Source organism: Aythya fuligula, chromosome 1, assembly GCF_009819795.1.
Source record: "Aythya fuligula isolate bAytFul2 chromosome 1, bAytFul2.pri, whole genome shotgun sequence".
NCBI lineage: Eukaryota > Metazoa > Chordata > Aves > Anseriformes > Anatidae > Aythya > Aythya fuligula.
Window position 1 is genome coordinate 66,871,229 of NC_045559.1, and position 16,718 is coordinate 66,887,946.

General features: G+C 41.8%; 2 protein-coding genes across 3 annotated transcripts in view; both read left to right on the forward strand.

Moving 5' to 3' along the window:
* Nucleotides 1-3,332: 3,332 nt before the first annotated feature.
* STRAP (serine/threonine kinase receptor associated protein) lies at nt 3,333-12,496 on the forward strand. Of its 2 annotated transcripts, none has more exons than XM_032205634.1 (10): nt 3,333-3,477; nt 4,455-4,590; nt 5,363-5,444; nt 5,707-5,779; nt 6,347-6,443; nt 8,327-8,464; nt 9,050-9,186; nt 10,526-10,675; nt 11,200-11,265; nt 11,607-12,496. In XM_032205634.1, exons 1-10 carry the CDS (start codon nt 3,366-3,368, stop codon nt 11,666-11,668), a joined length of 1,053 nt encoding a protein of 350 aa, XP_032061525.1. In that variant the 5' UTR covers nt 3,333-3,365; the 3' UTR covers nt 11,669-12,496. The 2 variants fall into 2 exon arrangements, with proteins under 2 accessions (XP_032061525.1, XP_032061517.1); XM_032205626.1 differs by having other exon boundaries at nt 3,335-3,477; nt 11,604-12,496.
* A 1,440-nt stretch (nt 12,497-13,936) lies between these two features.
* DERA (deoxyribose-phosphate aldolase) overlaps nt 13,937-16,718 on the forward strand; it is a 55,373-nt gene continuing 52,591 nt past the window's right edge. The window contains exon 1 of the mRNA XM_032207472.1: nt 13,937-14,013. Within this exon, the coding sequence (XP_032063363.1) occupies nt 13,983-14,013 (31 nt within the window). The 5' untranslated portion in view covers nt 13,937-13,982. The remainder of the gene's footprint in view (nt 14,014-16,718) is intronic.

Below are 16,718 nucleotides of genomic sequence, written 5' to 3' on the forward strand. Positions count from 1 at the left end.
GGCCCTGATTACTTCCTGACAAGTTGGGGTTGACGAATATTTAACACTATAAGACAGTTATTTGGATATGAAATGGATAAATGACAAACTTTGAATAAAAAGTTTTTAATGAAATTTCTTGCTTACTTTACTGGAGTCTGACATATAATCACCTTGGCCAAAACAAAACAAAACAAGCAAGCGAACAAAAAAGTTGCTTTTATTTCCAACTTGCTAGGCTAAACTTGTAAATAGCTGCTTTTTCCACCTTTCCTGCTGTTTCCCACACTTTCTCTTGAAAACCTGACAGCCTGTTTTACAGTTTCCAGCTTCTCTAACAATCTCTGTGTTAAAAGAAGCCTAGCCTGAGTGCACAGCATTAGTGTGTTTCTAAATCAGATTCTCAAAGTGTGAGGAATAAACATATTTAAATGAGGATATTACAAAGGAGCAGGGGTAATGCCAGAGGTGCAGCTAGAGCCAAAGGCTGTCAGGCTCCAGTGAAGGAAGGAAGACTACAGCTCTGAACACAAGCAGAGGAAGCACTTCTGACAGAAGATACTGCGTTATGACCCTCTCTGCTCCTCAGCAAGAGCCCCTAACAGTGCCAGATCAATTCAGCAGGCTCCTGCTCTGTGGATATTTGGCCCTTCCCCTTTCCATCATTGCTTGTTTCTATTTGAAATGCTTCCTCCTGAACACACTTCTCAGTCAATGTGCAATGGCTCCATGGCAAAGGGTTTCTCCTTCCTCAACCCCAAACACACTCCATGATATTATTTCCCCTCCTGATGCTCAGTTTAAGAAATTCTGTGTTAGAAATTTCTCATTGGAGTTGGGCTAGAGATGCAGAATATGGAATATAGGAGGCAAAAAGTCTGAGACTGCTGCTAAATGAATTAGCTTGCTGAATTATGCAAGCTATACCCTGAGTTAGGCCTCAAACAAACTTCAGAGATTTTCAATGACTATCTTCCATCTTGGTATTAAAGATTTGACTTAAGAAAATATGTAGATGATTTTATTTTCAGCTTTACTTCCTTACGTCCTTAATCATGTTTCCCCAAAGTGCCCATGCTTTGCAGAATTACAACTTAAGAAGTGATACGCTTCTATATTACTCTGAAATCTTACCTCTAAAGGACAAGAGAGAATGAAATTTCTACACTTGATGTATTTAGAGCTCTTGTCCAGCCATGTGGCTGTACATTTACTGTACCAAGGAATCAAAATATACTCAGAGCATAAGGTAAACATCAGTTTTAGGCTGCTGTGTTACGGTTCAGCCCAGGGGAGCTGGTGGGTGGGAAATGAGGCCAGAGGCATGGTGGCTGGGGCCAAGGGGGAAGCGTCCAGCTCTCACTAGGAATCATCAGGCACGTACCTAATGCTGGAACGAAACACAGGACCACTACGTCCATATATTAAGCCCATTTCCGAGCAGATTTATAACTTTTATAAAACTGGGCACTAGCTGATACCACTCGATCAATACACAGGCTTCCACCCAGTAAAATAATTTCCTTGGGATGAAACACAGCAGCAAAAAGTCTGCTGTGGCCCCATGTTAGATGTCAAAGTTCCCTTTTAGGGGTCTGGCTTAGGGACCCCCATCATATTTCTTACTAAAATTTTTATTTTCCTGCAGCATATGAAGAACTTCCTTCAAAAATAAATATTAACCTATTTAATGTTTTTAGGAATGCATGCACAGTTTTGCTAGGCCTAGTAGATTTTACAGGTTTCATATCTCCATGTTTTTCTCCTTTTTTGACTTACATCTACTTTTCAGCAAATTGGAAATATTTTTGCCTTTGTCTGCTTGTTATAATTTTTTACAGCTCCCTAAGATGTCATATTGTAGCTTTGTGAAGGTGGAAAATTGCACTCCAATTTTGTGGAAGATGAAATCAATCAAAGCTATGAAATCACTAAAACTAAACTTTCCTAACCACAGCTCAGCATCCTCAGTACTGAATTTTAAGTAGGTAACTTAAATTTAATGTTAAGCTTTTCTTTTTACCGACCCTTAGCTTTTTATTTTTCCACTCAAAAACTTTATATCATCAACTACCAGAACAGTGTTTTAAAACACAAACCCAAGCAGCTTTGCTAACTAGGTGGTGGAATTTTGCATTTACATTAGCCTTTGAAAAATGTTAGAGTAACAAAATCTTTTGTTTAGTTCTGTTTAAAATATAAGCTTAGATAAAGGATCTCCACCTACCGTCTTTTCCCCTAGTCTCTGACCCATTCCCATAAATGTACCTTTTGGTGAAAAAAGACCCTACTGAGGACCAGAGCAGACCAGTTACAAAGCAAAAAGACATGGCAAGGAATAGGACAGACAGAGAACATACATGTGAAGTTTAGCATGCTAATATACCTTGGCATTTTGGAAATGTTGTTGTATAATAAAATTGTATGGAAGTTTTGAAGTTTTAGTGACTTTAATAAAAAATATTTATACATTAATCTCCGAAGGTATTCCTAAGGATGGGATAAAATACAGAAAGTTCTTTGGTCACAACGAGTCTTATCAAGAGAAACAAATTTTGGGGATTCCAATTAAATATTACTTTAAATGCTACTTTTAAATCTTTCAGAGATGCATTGAAATGCCCCACAACTATAGACTGTAGCTGCATATTGGCTAGATTCAGCTACAGGCCTGCATCAAAGCACAGTGAGATGGTGGTATCACTAAGAAAAAAAAAAAAAAAAAAAAAATCTGAAATCTGGAAAAGGTTGATGTGGGTAGCCTGTGGCTGTAAGCAGTCTGGGGTGACAAATGGGAACACCAGGCGGTCAGACACGGGAAAACAGTGCCTGTGCTTCACAGAGCAACAGTGGGTGAGTGCAGTCGCCCCAAACTTTGATGGTTTGCGCCTGCTTTCGGCAGGACTGGTTCGCTGTTGGTGGTGGAGCCTGCAAGGAGCAGAGGAGCACCGGTGGGGGCACCGAGAACCGCCTGGAAACGGGCTGCGGGGACGTGCGGCCCGGTTTCAGTAGCCCCCAACCACCCCACAACAACCCTAGGGACGCCCGCGGGCCCCCTCCTCCCACACCGAGCAGGAGCCGGGGCCACCCCCTCGGCGGACACGGCGCCGGCCTCCACGTCAACCGCTCCCCCTAGCGGCCCCCGCCGACATTTCCGGCCCCACGGAGCTTCCGCGGCGTCATTTCCCTCGCCGCCGCCGCCAGCAGCAGCAGCAGCAGCAGCAGCAGCAGCACCGCGGCCGGCCCGAGGGGACCCGCGCCCCGCCGCCGCCTCCCCCCCGCGGCCTCCCCGCCGCCTGCACCCTCCCCGCTGTTGCTGCTGTCGCCTCCTCCTCCTCCTCCTCCTCCTCCTCCTCCTCCTCAGCCGCCCGCCCGCCGCCGCCGCCATGGCCATGAGGCAGACCCCGCTGACGTGCTCCGGGCACACGCGGCCCGTGGTGGACCTGGCCTTCAGCGGCGTCACCCCCTACGGGTACTTCCTCATCAGCGCCTGCAAGGGTGAGCGAGGGCGGCGGGGACGGAGCCCCCCGGGGAGGGACGGAGTCCCCCGGGCCCCCCTGTGCTCGCAGGCCGCGCCCGGCCCCGCCGCCTCCCTGCGAGGGGGAGAAGGGGAGGAGGAGGGCGAGGCGGGCGGCCAGCCGGGGGCTCGGCTGTAAGCGTAGCCTGCGGGGTGCCCGAGCCCCCGTTCGTTTGGTTGGGGAGGGAGGGGAAGGGATGACTCAAAAATACTGGTCTGAAGCTGCCTCTTTCTACTGCATGTGCGCCTGTCCTGCAGCCTTTAAAGTCTGCTCCCTTTCAGCCAAGGCGGCTGCCTTCCTACAAACAGAGCGGTGATGTCCACCTCCTTCCCCGTGAGACATCTCTTCTGCTCGTTTGTGAGGGGCATTTTCACTTCATACGTGTAGATTTAGATCTTCTGGATGTATACATGTGTTTAAAAGGATATTCCTCTCCGCCTTGGAGTGCTTCATCGTCATCTGTATTGATTTGCGTGCGAATAATATTTTGATAGCCTCCTGGAAAACATAATCACAAGAAAGGTTTTCCAAGCCTCTTTTATTTTTGCAACATCTCTGGATACGTTTTAAATGCCTCTGGTTATAAACAAAATGCTCCTTTTTGCATACTGTCTGAAAATCCCACCAAAATCAAAGGAACTGCTCTGCCTGATGAGAATTTGGGCAGTCTTACCCATCACCCTTCTACTGTAGAAACAAAACCAAAAGAAAACTTGTATCTCATCTGGAATAGTATTCCAATATCCATAGTTTTAGGTACATGCAGGAGGTGCAGCTGTATACTTAATTTCTTCAGCTAAACCATTTTACAAAGAATGGGTCCATAACTTAAGTGTGCTGCCAGTAAGGGAGGCCAGTCCATTGCCAATTTCATTCTGTTTCATGCAAGGGAATCTTTTCTTAAAACAGTTCCATTTTTTATCCTGTTACCTGAATAATGGTTTTGTTTTTGTGAAGATGGTAAGCCTATGCTACGTCAGGGCGACACAGGAGACTGGATTGGCACATTTCTAGGCCATAAAGGTGCTGTTTGGGGTGCTACTTTGAACAAGGATGCCACAAAAGCAGCTACAGCAGCAGCAGATTTTACAGCGTAAGTGCTTAACTGCTTTTAAAGTCTGTATATTGATTTTAGGCAATAGCACATTTTTGTGACATACAGCTGTAGTAAGTTACTGGTTCATTTGTTGTTTTTTAGTAAACTATTAGCTTGCTTATGAGTAGCTAAATTAAAACCAAGAATTTTAGCTGCTTGCAAGCAGCTATAGCTAATTCTGTCATGCTGAACAACTACTATTGCTTCTTGACAAATATGCTTAATTACTGTACTGCTTTGCAAGAGTAACATTTCTGTTCAATTATAAACTCTAGTACTGTAGTTATGCCAGAAAGAGTTGAAAAAATGATTTTTGTGTCTACCAGTTAAACACTTTTTCTTTCAAGAACACTTGCAAAAACACCAATGAATTCGTTGTTGTTTTTTTTCTTTGTTTGAACTGTTTGCAGTCTATATTAATATATTTGACAGGTTGAATCTGGATAATACAGGCCAATCTGTAAAAGTTGCAGAGAACTGCATTTGTTTGTCTTAAAATAAAATGCTACTTAGTCTGCATTCACTTGAAGAAGCTGGTGGAGGAAAATGGTGGTATAGTACAAAAAAAAAAAAGCTTTAGTAATAACATGAGGTATACTTACTGACTGTATTGTAATTCATTGTAATGTAGTGTTCATTATTTTTTAAAAAAAAAGTAACAATAGCATCAGGAAAGATTAAGTAGGATAGGAAAAACGGGGTAATTTGACTGTCTAAGCTGTTTTATCCTGGTGCTACTAAAATGTAAATGTTTTTTCTTGTCATTCAGCAAAGTATGGGATGCTGTGTCAGGAGACGAACTAATCACATTGGCTCACAAACACATAGTCAAAAGCGTGGATTTTACACAGGTATGAAAAACTTTCATAGTTTACTCAACAGAGAGGTAAGCTCTTGGGTATGTTTTGGTATTAGTTACTTTTCTTCTTTTTACATGTGTATTTTAATAGGCAAATAATCTAGCATACAGCTTCTAGTTTGTAAGATCAAAGCTTAAATTTAATAGATGTTTTAAACACTGTGTGAGAGAAAGAATGGTTATTTTAAGACTCATGGATGAAGTCTGGTATTTCAATTCAAAATAGAGTTGACACTTTATAACTTCTATTTCAGGATAGCAATTATCTGTTAACAGGTGGACAAGATAAATTGTTGCGCATCTATGATTTGAGCAAGCCAGAAGCAGGTAAGTCTTCATTTAGAACTTTTTTTAAATTAAACACAACTTCTGAAATTCACAGAAGCACAAAAGACAGAGTCGAGCGTTGTTTTACAAACATTTAACACTTTGATGTACTAAGATACAGATTATCTTTAAATTTATCCTTTTACAAGTGAAGTAGAGGTTATCTATAGTGGGCTTCAAGGATAGCATGTTTCAGTTCAACACAGACGTATTGGGAGTAGGTAATTAAATTCAGTCATCTGAAAGAAAAGAAGTTTCCATGTCTTTAAAACAGTGTTTAAATTCATATCAACACTGACCTACTGAAGATTGACAAAAAGCTAGATAGCACCGGTTTTAAACATGGGGAAGCTTTTCAAGTTGAGACAATCGGATAGTCTAAACTTAACCAACTTGTGTGTTTTTCTGTTTCTGGAATAAGACCTGTAAATAAAGTCAGAGGTGTTTGAAGTAATTTTACAGTTTCTGATAAATAGAAGCCTGTGTAGATTACTGGAGCTCCTAAAGTGCTGCATGGTGTCATTTTTGGTGTTTACATGTACTGAAATACTTTTATTTTATTTTAAGAACCTGATGTTGTCAGTGGGCATACTTCTGGCATTAAAAAGGCTTTATGGAGCAGTGATGACAAACAGATTCTTTCAGCTGACGATAAAACTGTTCGGTAAGAAAAAATAACTTTGAGTTTTTGAAGAAGCTCGTTTATTATCATAAGGTCCATCAGAGGATCGTTTTGCCTTCTGGTAAAGGATATCAGTAACACAGGTGATTTGATCCTAGGTTGCATGCCTAACGAAATGCTTTTATGTTGTTAGAGACATAATTATCCAAATAATTCTGATTTACCCCATGAACATGTCCTCACTGACAGTAAGAGGTGGTCTTTGACAACTGAACAGCAGATTGAATTTGTCTTTCATAATCCTAGAAAATACTCATTATGAGTATTGTGGATACATGTGAATCTTTCAAGGCTTGGTTATGGAAGAAAAGGCAGCAATACCTCAGCATGAGGTGTGAGCTAGCCAGGGTCTGGCATAAAAGACTGGGAAGCCTATTTGGAATCAGTGCTCTGGTGATAGACAGATAGTAGCTTTCATTCTGTGCTGTGCCAGTAAGTTGTGAAGGCTTTCATGTCTTTAAGATGGCTTCCTGGTCATGGTTAAATGTTTTGTTTCCTTAATGCTGGATTGGTAAATGTATGGAAACGTAGACAAACCTGGCTGCGGTGGTGAGGAAAGCTGGGTAAGCAATTTCAGACCTTTTGTCAGACCCTTCCTCAAACATTGCTGTCTAGATGGGAGATACACCTTGCTGCTTTTTCAGCTTTCTATTTAATGTGACCAGCATCATCTCATTCCTAGTTGTTTTATCATTCTAATATCTGTAACACAGAGAAATAATCTGAGTTTGTGGAAAGAAGGAGGGGAGGGTTGAAGTCACGGGTACAGTCTAAATGTAGTCTCCTTATTGGCTCCATTGCTTTTCAGTTTTCATACCATAGAATGGTTTGGATTGGAAGGGACCTCAAAGATCATAAAAACCCCCCTAGACCACCCACTAGATCAGGTTGCTCAGGGCCTCATCCAACCTGGCCTTGAACACCTCTAGGGATGGGGCATCCACAGCTTCTCCGTGCCAGTGCTTCACCACCCTCTGAGTGAAGAATTTTCTCCAAACCTCTAAGCTAAATCTCCCTTCTTTTGGTTTAAAATCATCCCCTCTTGTCCTGTCATTTTCTGTCTGAGCAAAAAAGCTGTTCTCCATCTTTTTTTATAAGCCCCCTGCCTTCCTCATGTTCAAGATAGACCAGACCAGATGCTTGCCTTTTTTTCTTTTTCTACTTTAGAAATTCTACTTTAGATTTTAGATATAGAAATCTAAATTCTATAAAAAAAAAAAAAATCTAAATCTAAAAAAAAAATCTAAAAAAAAAAATCTAAATCTAAAATCTAAATTCTACTTTAGATTTTAGAAATAGAAATGTGGAGGTCACTCAATTTATGAATTTTCTTATGTCACAATTTAATTTGTTTTCTGTTTAGATATCTCTGGCATGCCTAGGTAAAATTTTATATTAAGTGAGTCTGTTATTTGGGTAAGCTGCTATTAGTACCTCTCTGTGTTCTGAGTTAAAAAAGCAGAATGGAATATTCAGTCATTGCTTCTAGAAAACTATTTTTCAGGAGATGTATAATAAGGTTTTTAGTCTCGTAAGAGAACCCTTGAATGGTTGAATGATATGTGGACCATTTACTGTTGCATGAAGTTTCAAAAGTAGTATTTTAATGCAACCATGCCTTAATTCTCACCTATGTAAAGCTAGGCAAAGCAAAGAATGCCACTGAAAATCAAAGGTCCCTGTGGAATCAAACCACAGGCTTTCTTTATTAGGTGTGTTTTGTGTTGTTGTTTTTTTTTTTTTTTTTTTTTTTTTTTTTTTTTTTGTTTGGTTTTAAACCACAGCTTCCCACAGATGGGGATAAAAGCTGTATGATTTGCTGAAGTAATCTGAGAGTCTGCCTTGTGTTTCTGTTTCCTGTTAAGCCTCTGGGACCGGAGTACTATGACTGAAGTGAAGGCACTAAATGTTGCAATGTCAGTGAGCAGCATGGAGTATGTTCCAGAAGGACAGATACTTGTGATAACCTATGGGAAGACTATTGCTTTTCATAGTGCAGAAACGTGAGTACAAAACACAGGATTTTCACAGGTTGAGTAATGGGTTTGATTGTGGGTAAAAAAAACTAGTACAGGGCCGAAATATGAAAGCGGCAGAACTGATGTGCATTGATATCTTCGCTTGCAATCTTGTCAGAAGAAGTGTAAAACCACTATCCTTCTCTAAAATAGAGGTTCCTAACTACCTGTGGGATGGATGCTAGGCTGTAAAGGTTCGGTGCCATTTTCATAGTTCAAACCAACTGTAATTGTCATTAAATAAGAGCTTCATCCAGGCTTCCGTTTAGTGAGCTTTTCAGGGAACTAGGTTGTTATTTATACAACCTTTGTGATGTCTTTAAGAAAGCATGTTACACTCTTAAGCATATTTCAGTAAGTAGTTCTGAATCTGTGAGCCTTTTGTCTTACTTATTCTAGTTGTTTCTATGAACTAGTTGTTTCTTAACTTGATGGACTTGACTTGCAGGTACTAAAACTTGTTTTGGAAACTGTGTGGGTGTCTTCTGTTTTTCTTAAAAGCAGTTGTGATTTGTAGAATCAGTTTCTTTGCTTTCAGGACCTTTATTTAACACAAAAATTCTCCCTCAGTCTAGAGCAGATTAAATCATTTGAAGCACCTGCTACAATCAATTCTGCATCACTTCACCCGGAGAAAGAATGTTTGGTTGCAGGTGGTGAAGATTTTAAACTCTATAAATACGACTATAACACAGGAGAAGAATTAGGTATGTTTGCCTTTTATAATAGAAAAATGAGTTGTGACGTAAGTATTAGATTAATGACGGAGGCTAATAGATGAGACTATTATACGAGGTCTTAGCATAGCTTGCTGTGCAAGACAATGAAAAAGTATGTAGTCATTTAAGAGTTATTTTTCTCAGTACATCTAACATATATCTAATGTTATTGTTCTAGATCTAATTAAAACCCTCATTAAACAGCTCTTTGTACCTATTGGGAAAAAAAAAGTTAAGTCATTCCATACTGCTGTATGTTAACTTAAGTGTCTTCTATGGCATTCATTATGTCAAATGAGTCACAGCTACTTGGTTGTGTGAAAAATGTAATACGTTTGTGTTCTTCTTAGTGTTGGCCAAATACGGGTTTTTAAGTGTATTTTTAACTTTGTCTGTTAATCCTATCCTCATAAAAACAGATGTATGCACAGTGAGTGGTTGAAGGAACAAAATTGTATACTCTATGCTACTGGCTTGTTTTGTACTTCTGCCTTGAATTTGATTTAAGCACCTGTTTTATTGTTTAGCATAGCATTAATATCCTATATTAATATTAAATCACTGGGATACCAGTTATTCTAAACTTTCACAGAATCACAGAATTTCTAGGTTGGAAGAGACCTCAAGATCATCGAGTCCAACCTCTGACCTAACGCTAACAGTCCCCACTAAACCATATCTCTAAGCTCTACATCTAAACGTCTTTTAGATGAAAGTCTTTTAGAAAGACTTCCAGGGATGGTGACTCCACCACTTCCCTGGGCAGCCTGTTCCAATGCCTCACAACCCTTTCAGTAAAGAAGTTCTTCCTAACATCTAACCTAAAACTCCCCTGGCGCAACTTAAGCCCATTCCCCCTCGTCCTGTCACCAGGCATGTGGAAGAATAGACCAACCCCCACCTCGCTACAGCCTCCTTTAAGGTATCTGTAAAGAGCAATAAGGTCACCCCTGAACCTCCTTTTCTCCAGGCTGAACAAGCCCAGCTCCCTCAGCTGCTCCTCGTAGGACTTGTTCTCCAGGCCCCTCACCAGCTTCGTTGCCCTTCTCTGGACCCGCTCAAGCACCTCCATGTCCTTCCTGTAGCGAGGGGCCCAAAACTGAACACAGTACTCGAGGTGTGGCCTCACCAGAGCCGAGTACAGGGGGACGATCACCTCCCTAGCCCTGCTGGTCACACTGTTTCTTATGCAAGCAAGATGCTTTGTTTTGCATCAGAATAAAATACTGGGAAAGTGCCCCCATCAATACTTCTGTTTTCTTCTTCTTATCAGTCTTTACCAGTTAACTTCTGCTGTTGACTGATACTTGAAATTATGTTTTTCCAGAATCTTACAAAGGACACTTTGGTCCAATTCACTGTGTGAGATTTAGCCCTGATGGAGAATTATATGCCAGTGGTTCAGAGGATGGTACGCTAAGGCTGTGGCAGACAACAGTAGGGAAAACCTATGGTCTTTGGAAGTGTGTAGTTCCTGGTAAGTGCGTTTGTTTTTGTGGTAAAACTAGCTGTTTCATATTCAATTCTTAGGTAATACCTAGCAGTAACATCTCAAGTGGTATATAACATCTGAATTTTGTACAGTATCTGTACTATCACTTGAGGGTCTTCTTAGCCCCTCACGTTGGTTGGATTTAAGGTTTTGCTTTTGTAGCTGTCATTTAATCAATTAATTTCAAATCTTTAAGCTCGATGAATATAGACCCTTTGTGTCTAACTAAGCAAATGGTCTCATATTTTGATGTTAAAGAACAAGAGGTATGAAGTACTTTTCTGAATACTTGAGGACAAAAGAATCTCTAGAAGGAAGTGTCTATAATAGGCTTATTTCATATTGCACTTCGGTTCTCTAGAAAACTGGAAGGAAGTAACAATTCATGGAATTGCTTACCCAGCTTGTTCTCCTCAACACTACAGTGTTGTGTTTTTGTTTTTTTTTTTTATATGATTTATGTTGGTCGGGTAAGTGAAGGTATTAACTATTTTTTCTCCTCTCTGCAGAAGAGGAGAATGCAGAAGCAGCAAAAGCAAGGACCAGTCTTCCAGGAACTGCAGAGGAGGAAATAGGTAATGCACTGAACTGCCAAGTTCCACTCAGCTAGGTGTTAAAAGATGAGTCGAGATGGTAGAGTTCTTTAGGATGGGAGAGTTAGTTTTCTCCAAGTACCTTCTGTCACTTTTCACTCCTCTCAGAAGATATCGAAGTGCATTTTTCTGAAAATGACTATAAGTGTCGGGCTGGTGACTAGAGCTTTGTCAGCCTGCAGACTGAACAGATGTGGTAGAATAACTGAATCAGGTTAAATGGGAAAACAAACCAAACTGGTCTTTAAAACAGGTGCTGCAGCATTTCTTTGGTTTATATAGGTAAGGTGAAATTAAATAATACCCTCTTTGTTTCATAGCAGAAGAAGTTGCCTCTGAAAACTCAGATACAGTGTACAGCTCAACTCCTGAAGTTAAGGCGTGATTATCTCAACTGTTTTGCAACATATGGACATACAAGACTAAATCAAGTGAGCAGTGAACAGCAGCCTTCCAGAGTGCGCTCTCTACGTAAGGCAAAGATGGGCAGTAATTGATGAGAATGCGGTGGAAGTGGCTAGGTGTTGTCTGTAAGAGAACTGAGTATCCAAAAAAAGAAGACAAGTAGTAGAGTTTTGCTGTCTTTTTAGCATAACTGCCTACTGTCTTTCGAAAGAAGCGTGCAAACCAAGATCCAGTCTCTCCAATTTCAATTAGACTCATTGTAGTGTGTTTTCTTTATTATGGAGAAGAAATATAATGGCTTTTACCTTTTTTTTTCTTCTTGAAAACTGAAAGATTTGGCTTTAGTTGAAAAGAAGGGGGATTAATGTACTAAAAGTATTTGGTTGGGTTTTTGTTTCATTGTACACTGCTTCTGAATGTTTAACTGTTTTCAGTTGTCTAAATAAAATGCCTCTCAAAACTCCTATCTTACTCTTTAGCCTTGGGTTCATGGAATAGAAAAGCAGCCAAGTTAATTGTGTAATCCTTTCTAACATCTGTTTTTTTGTACTATACAGAGGGAAAGCAATAAGAACGTTTTAGTGTTCAGTACAGAGAGTGGCAAGTTCTTGATGTGTAAGCCTTGTGTTATTTTATTCTTTGAAGTTTGAATGTAAAAGTGAGTCTAAAATCAAACGCATTGAAAACTACTAAACTAAATGTGCTGCCTGAAATACTTGGTTGTACACAGAAATTTCAGAGGTTGGCTATGAATCTGTGTAAAGCTTGGGTTTAGTCCTCTAAACTGGATTAAAAAAAAGTTACTCTCTCCAGGTCAAAATCATATTTTCTTCATTAAAGAAAATATTGCCATTCTTCCACTTGTCACTTCCTTTGGTGTTATACTAAAAGGTTTACAAAACATGCTCTGTGTGAAAAGGAGAAATGTTACGTAGGTACATTTAGGTGGGTTCTTGTTCTTACTTTCTTTAGGATTTGTGTCCAAAGGATTACCAGTAAAGCTAAAAAAAAAGAAAAAATGTTAAAAGAAAATTGAAGCTTAACATGTGAAAACTTGGATATAAATTGTACAATGGTAATTCTATATAGAGAAAATACTCTCACAGTGAGGGCAGTCAAACGCTGGGAAGGATGTAGAGGCTCCCTTCTTGAAGACACTGAAAACCCGACTGGATTTGGCCCTGATGAAGCTTTGCGTGCTCATGCGGGGGCCTACGATTCAGTAGGTCTCCAAAAGTCCCTTCCAGCTCCAAGTCTACTGTGGCGGAGGTGGAAACAGTAACATGGGGAATAATAAAGAATGATAAAATGAGTCTTGGTTTCTTAGTAAATTATGGTGTAATCAAAGGTGTGTTAGTTCAGTGACAACTCCAAAGATAACTTTGAAATATTTACTGAAATTTTATCTGAATGAGTACTCATCTGCTTTACAGCTAATAGTTTGATTTAGTCATCTCTTAATTCTGTTAAGGCTTATGATGATTCCAAATCTTGTGCTTCAACCCAGAAGCTTACTTTACCAGTTGAAAAGTGCATTTAAAACAAGGAGCTCTATCCCTGCTGTAGTGAAACTTCTTACAGAGAGTGGTCTTTGTGCTGTTTCAAGTAGGCTGCTCAGCACTTCAGAGGGAACTCTGGAACAGCATTCTCAAATCTAAGAGCTGTGACCCTTCACAGCTTTACAAGATGCTGTTGTAGTTGATGGTTTCTTTTCTAGCAGTGAATGAGTAGGGCTAAAGTTGCAAGATGTCTTGATACTGATAATGCTTGATACTTCTTTTTCCTGCATTTGCACTGTTGCAACTGTAGGGGAAAAACGTAAAACTCGTGGTGTTGTCAGGGGCTTTGTTTCTAGATTTTCATTTTGCCAGGTGTTAACAGAAAGCTTTACGAAGTTGGTAAGTTTATATAGAGCATGTTCTGTAAGTGTTGGAGGAGCATGAACTGTACTTTGAACTCGGAGCTGGCCGGACTCCTTGTGGGGGCCGCTGTGCGGGTAACACAAAGCAAAGGGGCGGTGGTCTCGGTGCCCCGGCTGGGGGCTTGCCTAGGCACGGGTGGGCTTCGTGCCGGTGGCCCGGCTACCGGGGGCAGCGTGGCGGCATCTGCCTGCGCCTCTTAAAAAATGGGGGGCAGTCAGGCTTCCCCCCTCTGCTCCCCGGGCTCACCGCCTCGCCGGGGCAGGGCACGGCGCGGCCCGGAGCCGCCCGCCCGCTGTCCCCGCCGCTTCCTGCCGGTGCGGGGCGGGACCGGGGAGGCCTCAGGCGGGCTGGAGAGCCGCCGGTAGCGCGGGGATGGCGGCCAGAAACCCGGGCACCGAGCTGGGTAAGGGTCTGGGCCCGCGGGGAAGGCCGGGCCGGGGAGAGACAACGCGGGGCGGCGGCGGCCCGGCCTCGGGCCTCCGCAGCGGGAGTCTCCCCCCCCCAGGCTGTGGGCTCCGTGGGGCTGCTTCCCGTCCCGGCTGCCTCCCGTCGCGTCTCGGGGGCTTCGAGGCTCCCCCTGATCCCCCCCAGCGGGAAGCGGGGCCCCGTGGCGGAGGGGCGCGGAGCAGCCGGGCTGTGCGCCCGGTGCCGGTCAGGCTTTCCGAGCACGCTTGTTTCAAGTGTACGAAAAGGTGGTGGTGGTTGCCCTCACGCAGCGCCCTGCTTGCCTGCCTGGAGGGGCTCGGGGCACAGCAGAGCCCGTGGGACGTGTGGACATGGCATGCAGTCGGGCTGGGTCCCCTCCTGTGCCCCTTCCAGGCTCTGACTGAGCGAAACCTTTTGTTGCTGTTGTTCTCTTCTCTCTTTCTCTCCCCCAAGAGTTTCAAAATACTTTTGATTTGAAACCCGGGACTTTGCCTTTCCATATTTGTCACTTGCTCTCTGGAGGCTGACCAGGCTTTTCCTGATGTTTGCAGGTGATCTTCGGTCCAGAAAGGTGGCAGTACCCCAGATAAGACAGAGATCCTCCAATAAAGGTTTCCTTGCCACTCCCCAGTTGGAACTTGTATTCTGCTGGCTGCTGAATACATCTTCTTGGGAAAGGGAAGTGGCCCTGGCTCTCTGACTTCTCCGTGTAGCTAAACCCAACTGCAGTGGTGGAGTGAGTTGAGGTGACTGGCCCCTTTACAGCCACCTGGAAGGGTGTGATAACTTGGTCAGTGGCAGGAGATGTAAATTAAGTGGAGGAGATACAGGGGCGGTGTTGTGGAAGCAGAGGAAGAGGAGATCTCAATCAGCGCAAGCAGAGTGCAGGAGGCCGTGCAGCACAGGGTCATGGGGTTGTACTCCTCTCTCTAGCACAAGGGCAGGCGTTTTTACAGAGTTAGTGTGCAGTTTGAATGATTAACCTGTGGACAAGTTGAAGCTAACTCTGTTTTCATTGTCTGCAGTGACTGATGTGCAGCTCCTACAAGTGAGCTCACATGTTGCTCTCTGATGTCCTTATCCTTAGGCTGCTTAAGTTTCTTTCAAGCATAACCATCTGAACATTATATTTTTTGCTGACACAAATGTGTTAATAATGCAGTGGCAAAACTTCTGTCTCTGTTACAAAAAAAAAGCATGCAATTTTGCACATGCGCTCCAGCTATTGTAAACTAGGCATGTGTTGTATTTCTTACAGTAAATTTAGTCCTACAGTTAATTACCTTCATGTGCAGGAACTCCATAAACTTGAATCTAAAGTCAGTTCAGTTTTATTAAACAGTTGTCATCCAAGCGAGAGGAGTAGTCGTAAGGAAGACAATGCTGCCAAGTATGAAATCACTGGTAGAGACAGGTGACCTCGATATCTTTTGGCTGGATCTTGCTGTACAACCATAGGGAAAAGAAAAGAAAAAGTACTCAGTGTACAACTAACCAGCAAAGCATAGTCTTTAGTTTATGCACCCACTAAAATAATCTTTGATTTTTGTAATCTTTCCATGTATTTTTTGTAATTTTCTCTTCCTGTAATGCCACTGCCCAAGAGATAGGGTTAACTTGTGTGCAAGATTAAGGGAGAACACGGTGGGATGAATGTCTTCAGGGCTGCACTACACGGCCTATTCCAGTTGCAATTTATTCACCTGGGAAGGCCACTGCCCCCAGTTTATCCACAGGTACTTGTTGCCATCCCCTCCCAGTGATTTCTTTAAATCAGCTGTGGTCAAAATAACCCAGGTTGGAGGTGCAGGGTGTTGCCTTGCAGGGGGTGTTTCTAACTGCTTGCTGACTTATGCTGGCACTTCAAGGGAGAAAATCTCCCTGCCATTTAGTCTCCAAGTAAATACACATCTGAAATACTTTAGTACTATTATCTTAAGTAAGTTGCTGTATTGTATTTTAAGTGTAGTACCTTCACTGGTAACAGGAGTCAAAAGCGGTGTGTTAAGCCCTTGCCTTTATCTTTCATGGTTGCTAGCTATACACGCTGCTTCTGTGACTTTACATGTTAGCTTTTGAAGGTTTTGCCTGCTTGCAGCAGCAGCTCTAACAGTAATTCAAATGATTTGCTCCATATCTTGCAGAGCTTTCTGTAACATTATAGGTGTTTGCTAATAGGGACACCTAGTGGTAAAATATCTTTTACTTAAAAAATACTTTATTTCATTTGAATTATTTTCTGTGCTTCTGTTATTTCTTTGTTCAATACCTGATGTCATTATTTATGAAGTGTGTTTTGGATGCCACTGTTAGAGAGCATCTTATTTATTCACGAATGGCAAACTAAACTGTTCTTAAATCATTGCATATAATGCTTCCCCATGTGAATTTTTTCCAGTAAAATAAATACATTTTTGTAAAAAGCCTTAATTAATCCTTTCTTTCTTCGTATCACTGTTCCTCAGTAGAAGTAGGAGTTTACTTGTTAAAAAGAATAGGTACATCTGAAGCAGATAAAGGCACAGATTTGAATGAACTAGTCAGAGGATCACTAGTCTAATGTACTGGCATTTCTGATATATTTTCAGTGAGGCAATCATATAAAGAAGGTGGATAAGAACTTTTGCAAGTTTGTCATTCCACAGGGACTGTCTGCGGAAGCATTCTTTTATACTCAGGTAT

Coding starts and splice junctions, on each gene's coding strand:
- STRAP (XM_032205626.1), top strand. CDS start 3,366: ATGGCCATGAGGCAGACCCCGCTGACGTGCTCCGGGCACACGCGGCCC. Junction 10,676..11,199: donor TTGGAAGTGTGTAGTTCCTG/GTAAGTGCGTTT, acceptor TCCTCTCTGCAG/AAGAGGAGAATGCAGAAGCA. Junction 11,266..11,603: donor AACTGCAGAGGAGGAAATAG/GTAATGCACTGA, acceptor TTTGTTTCATAG/CAGAAGAAGTTGCCTCTGAA.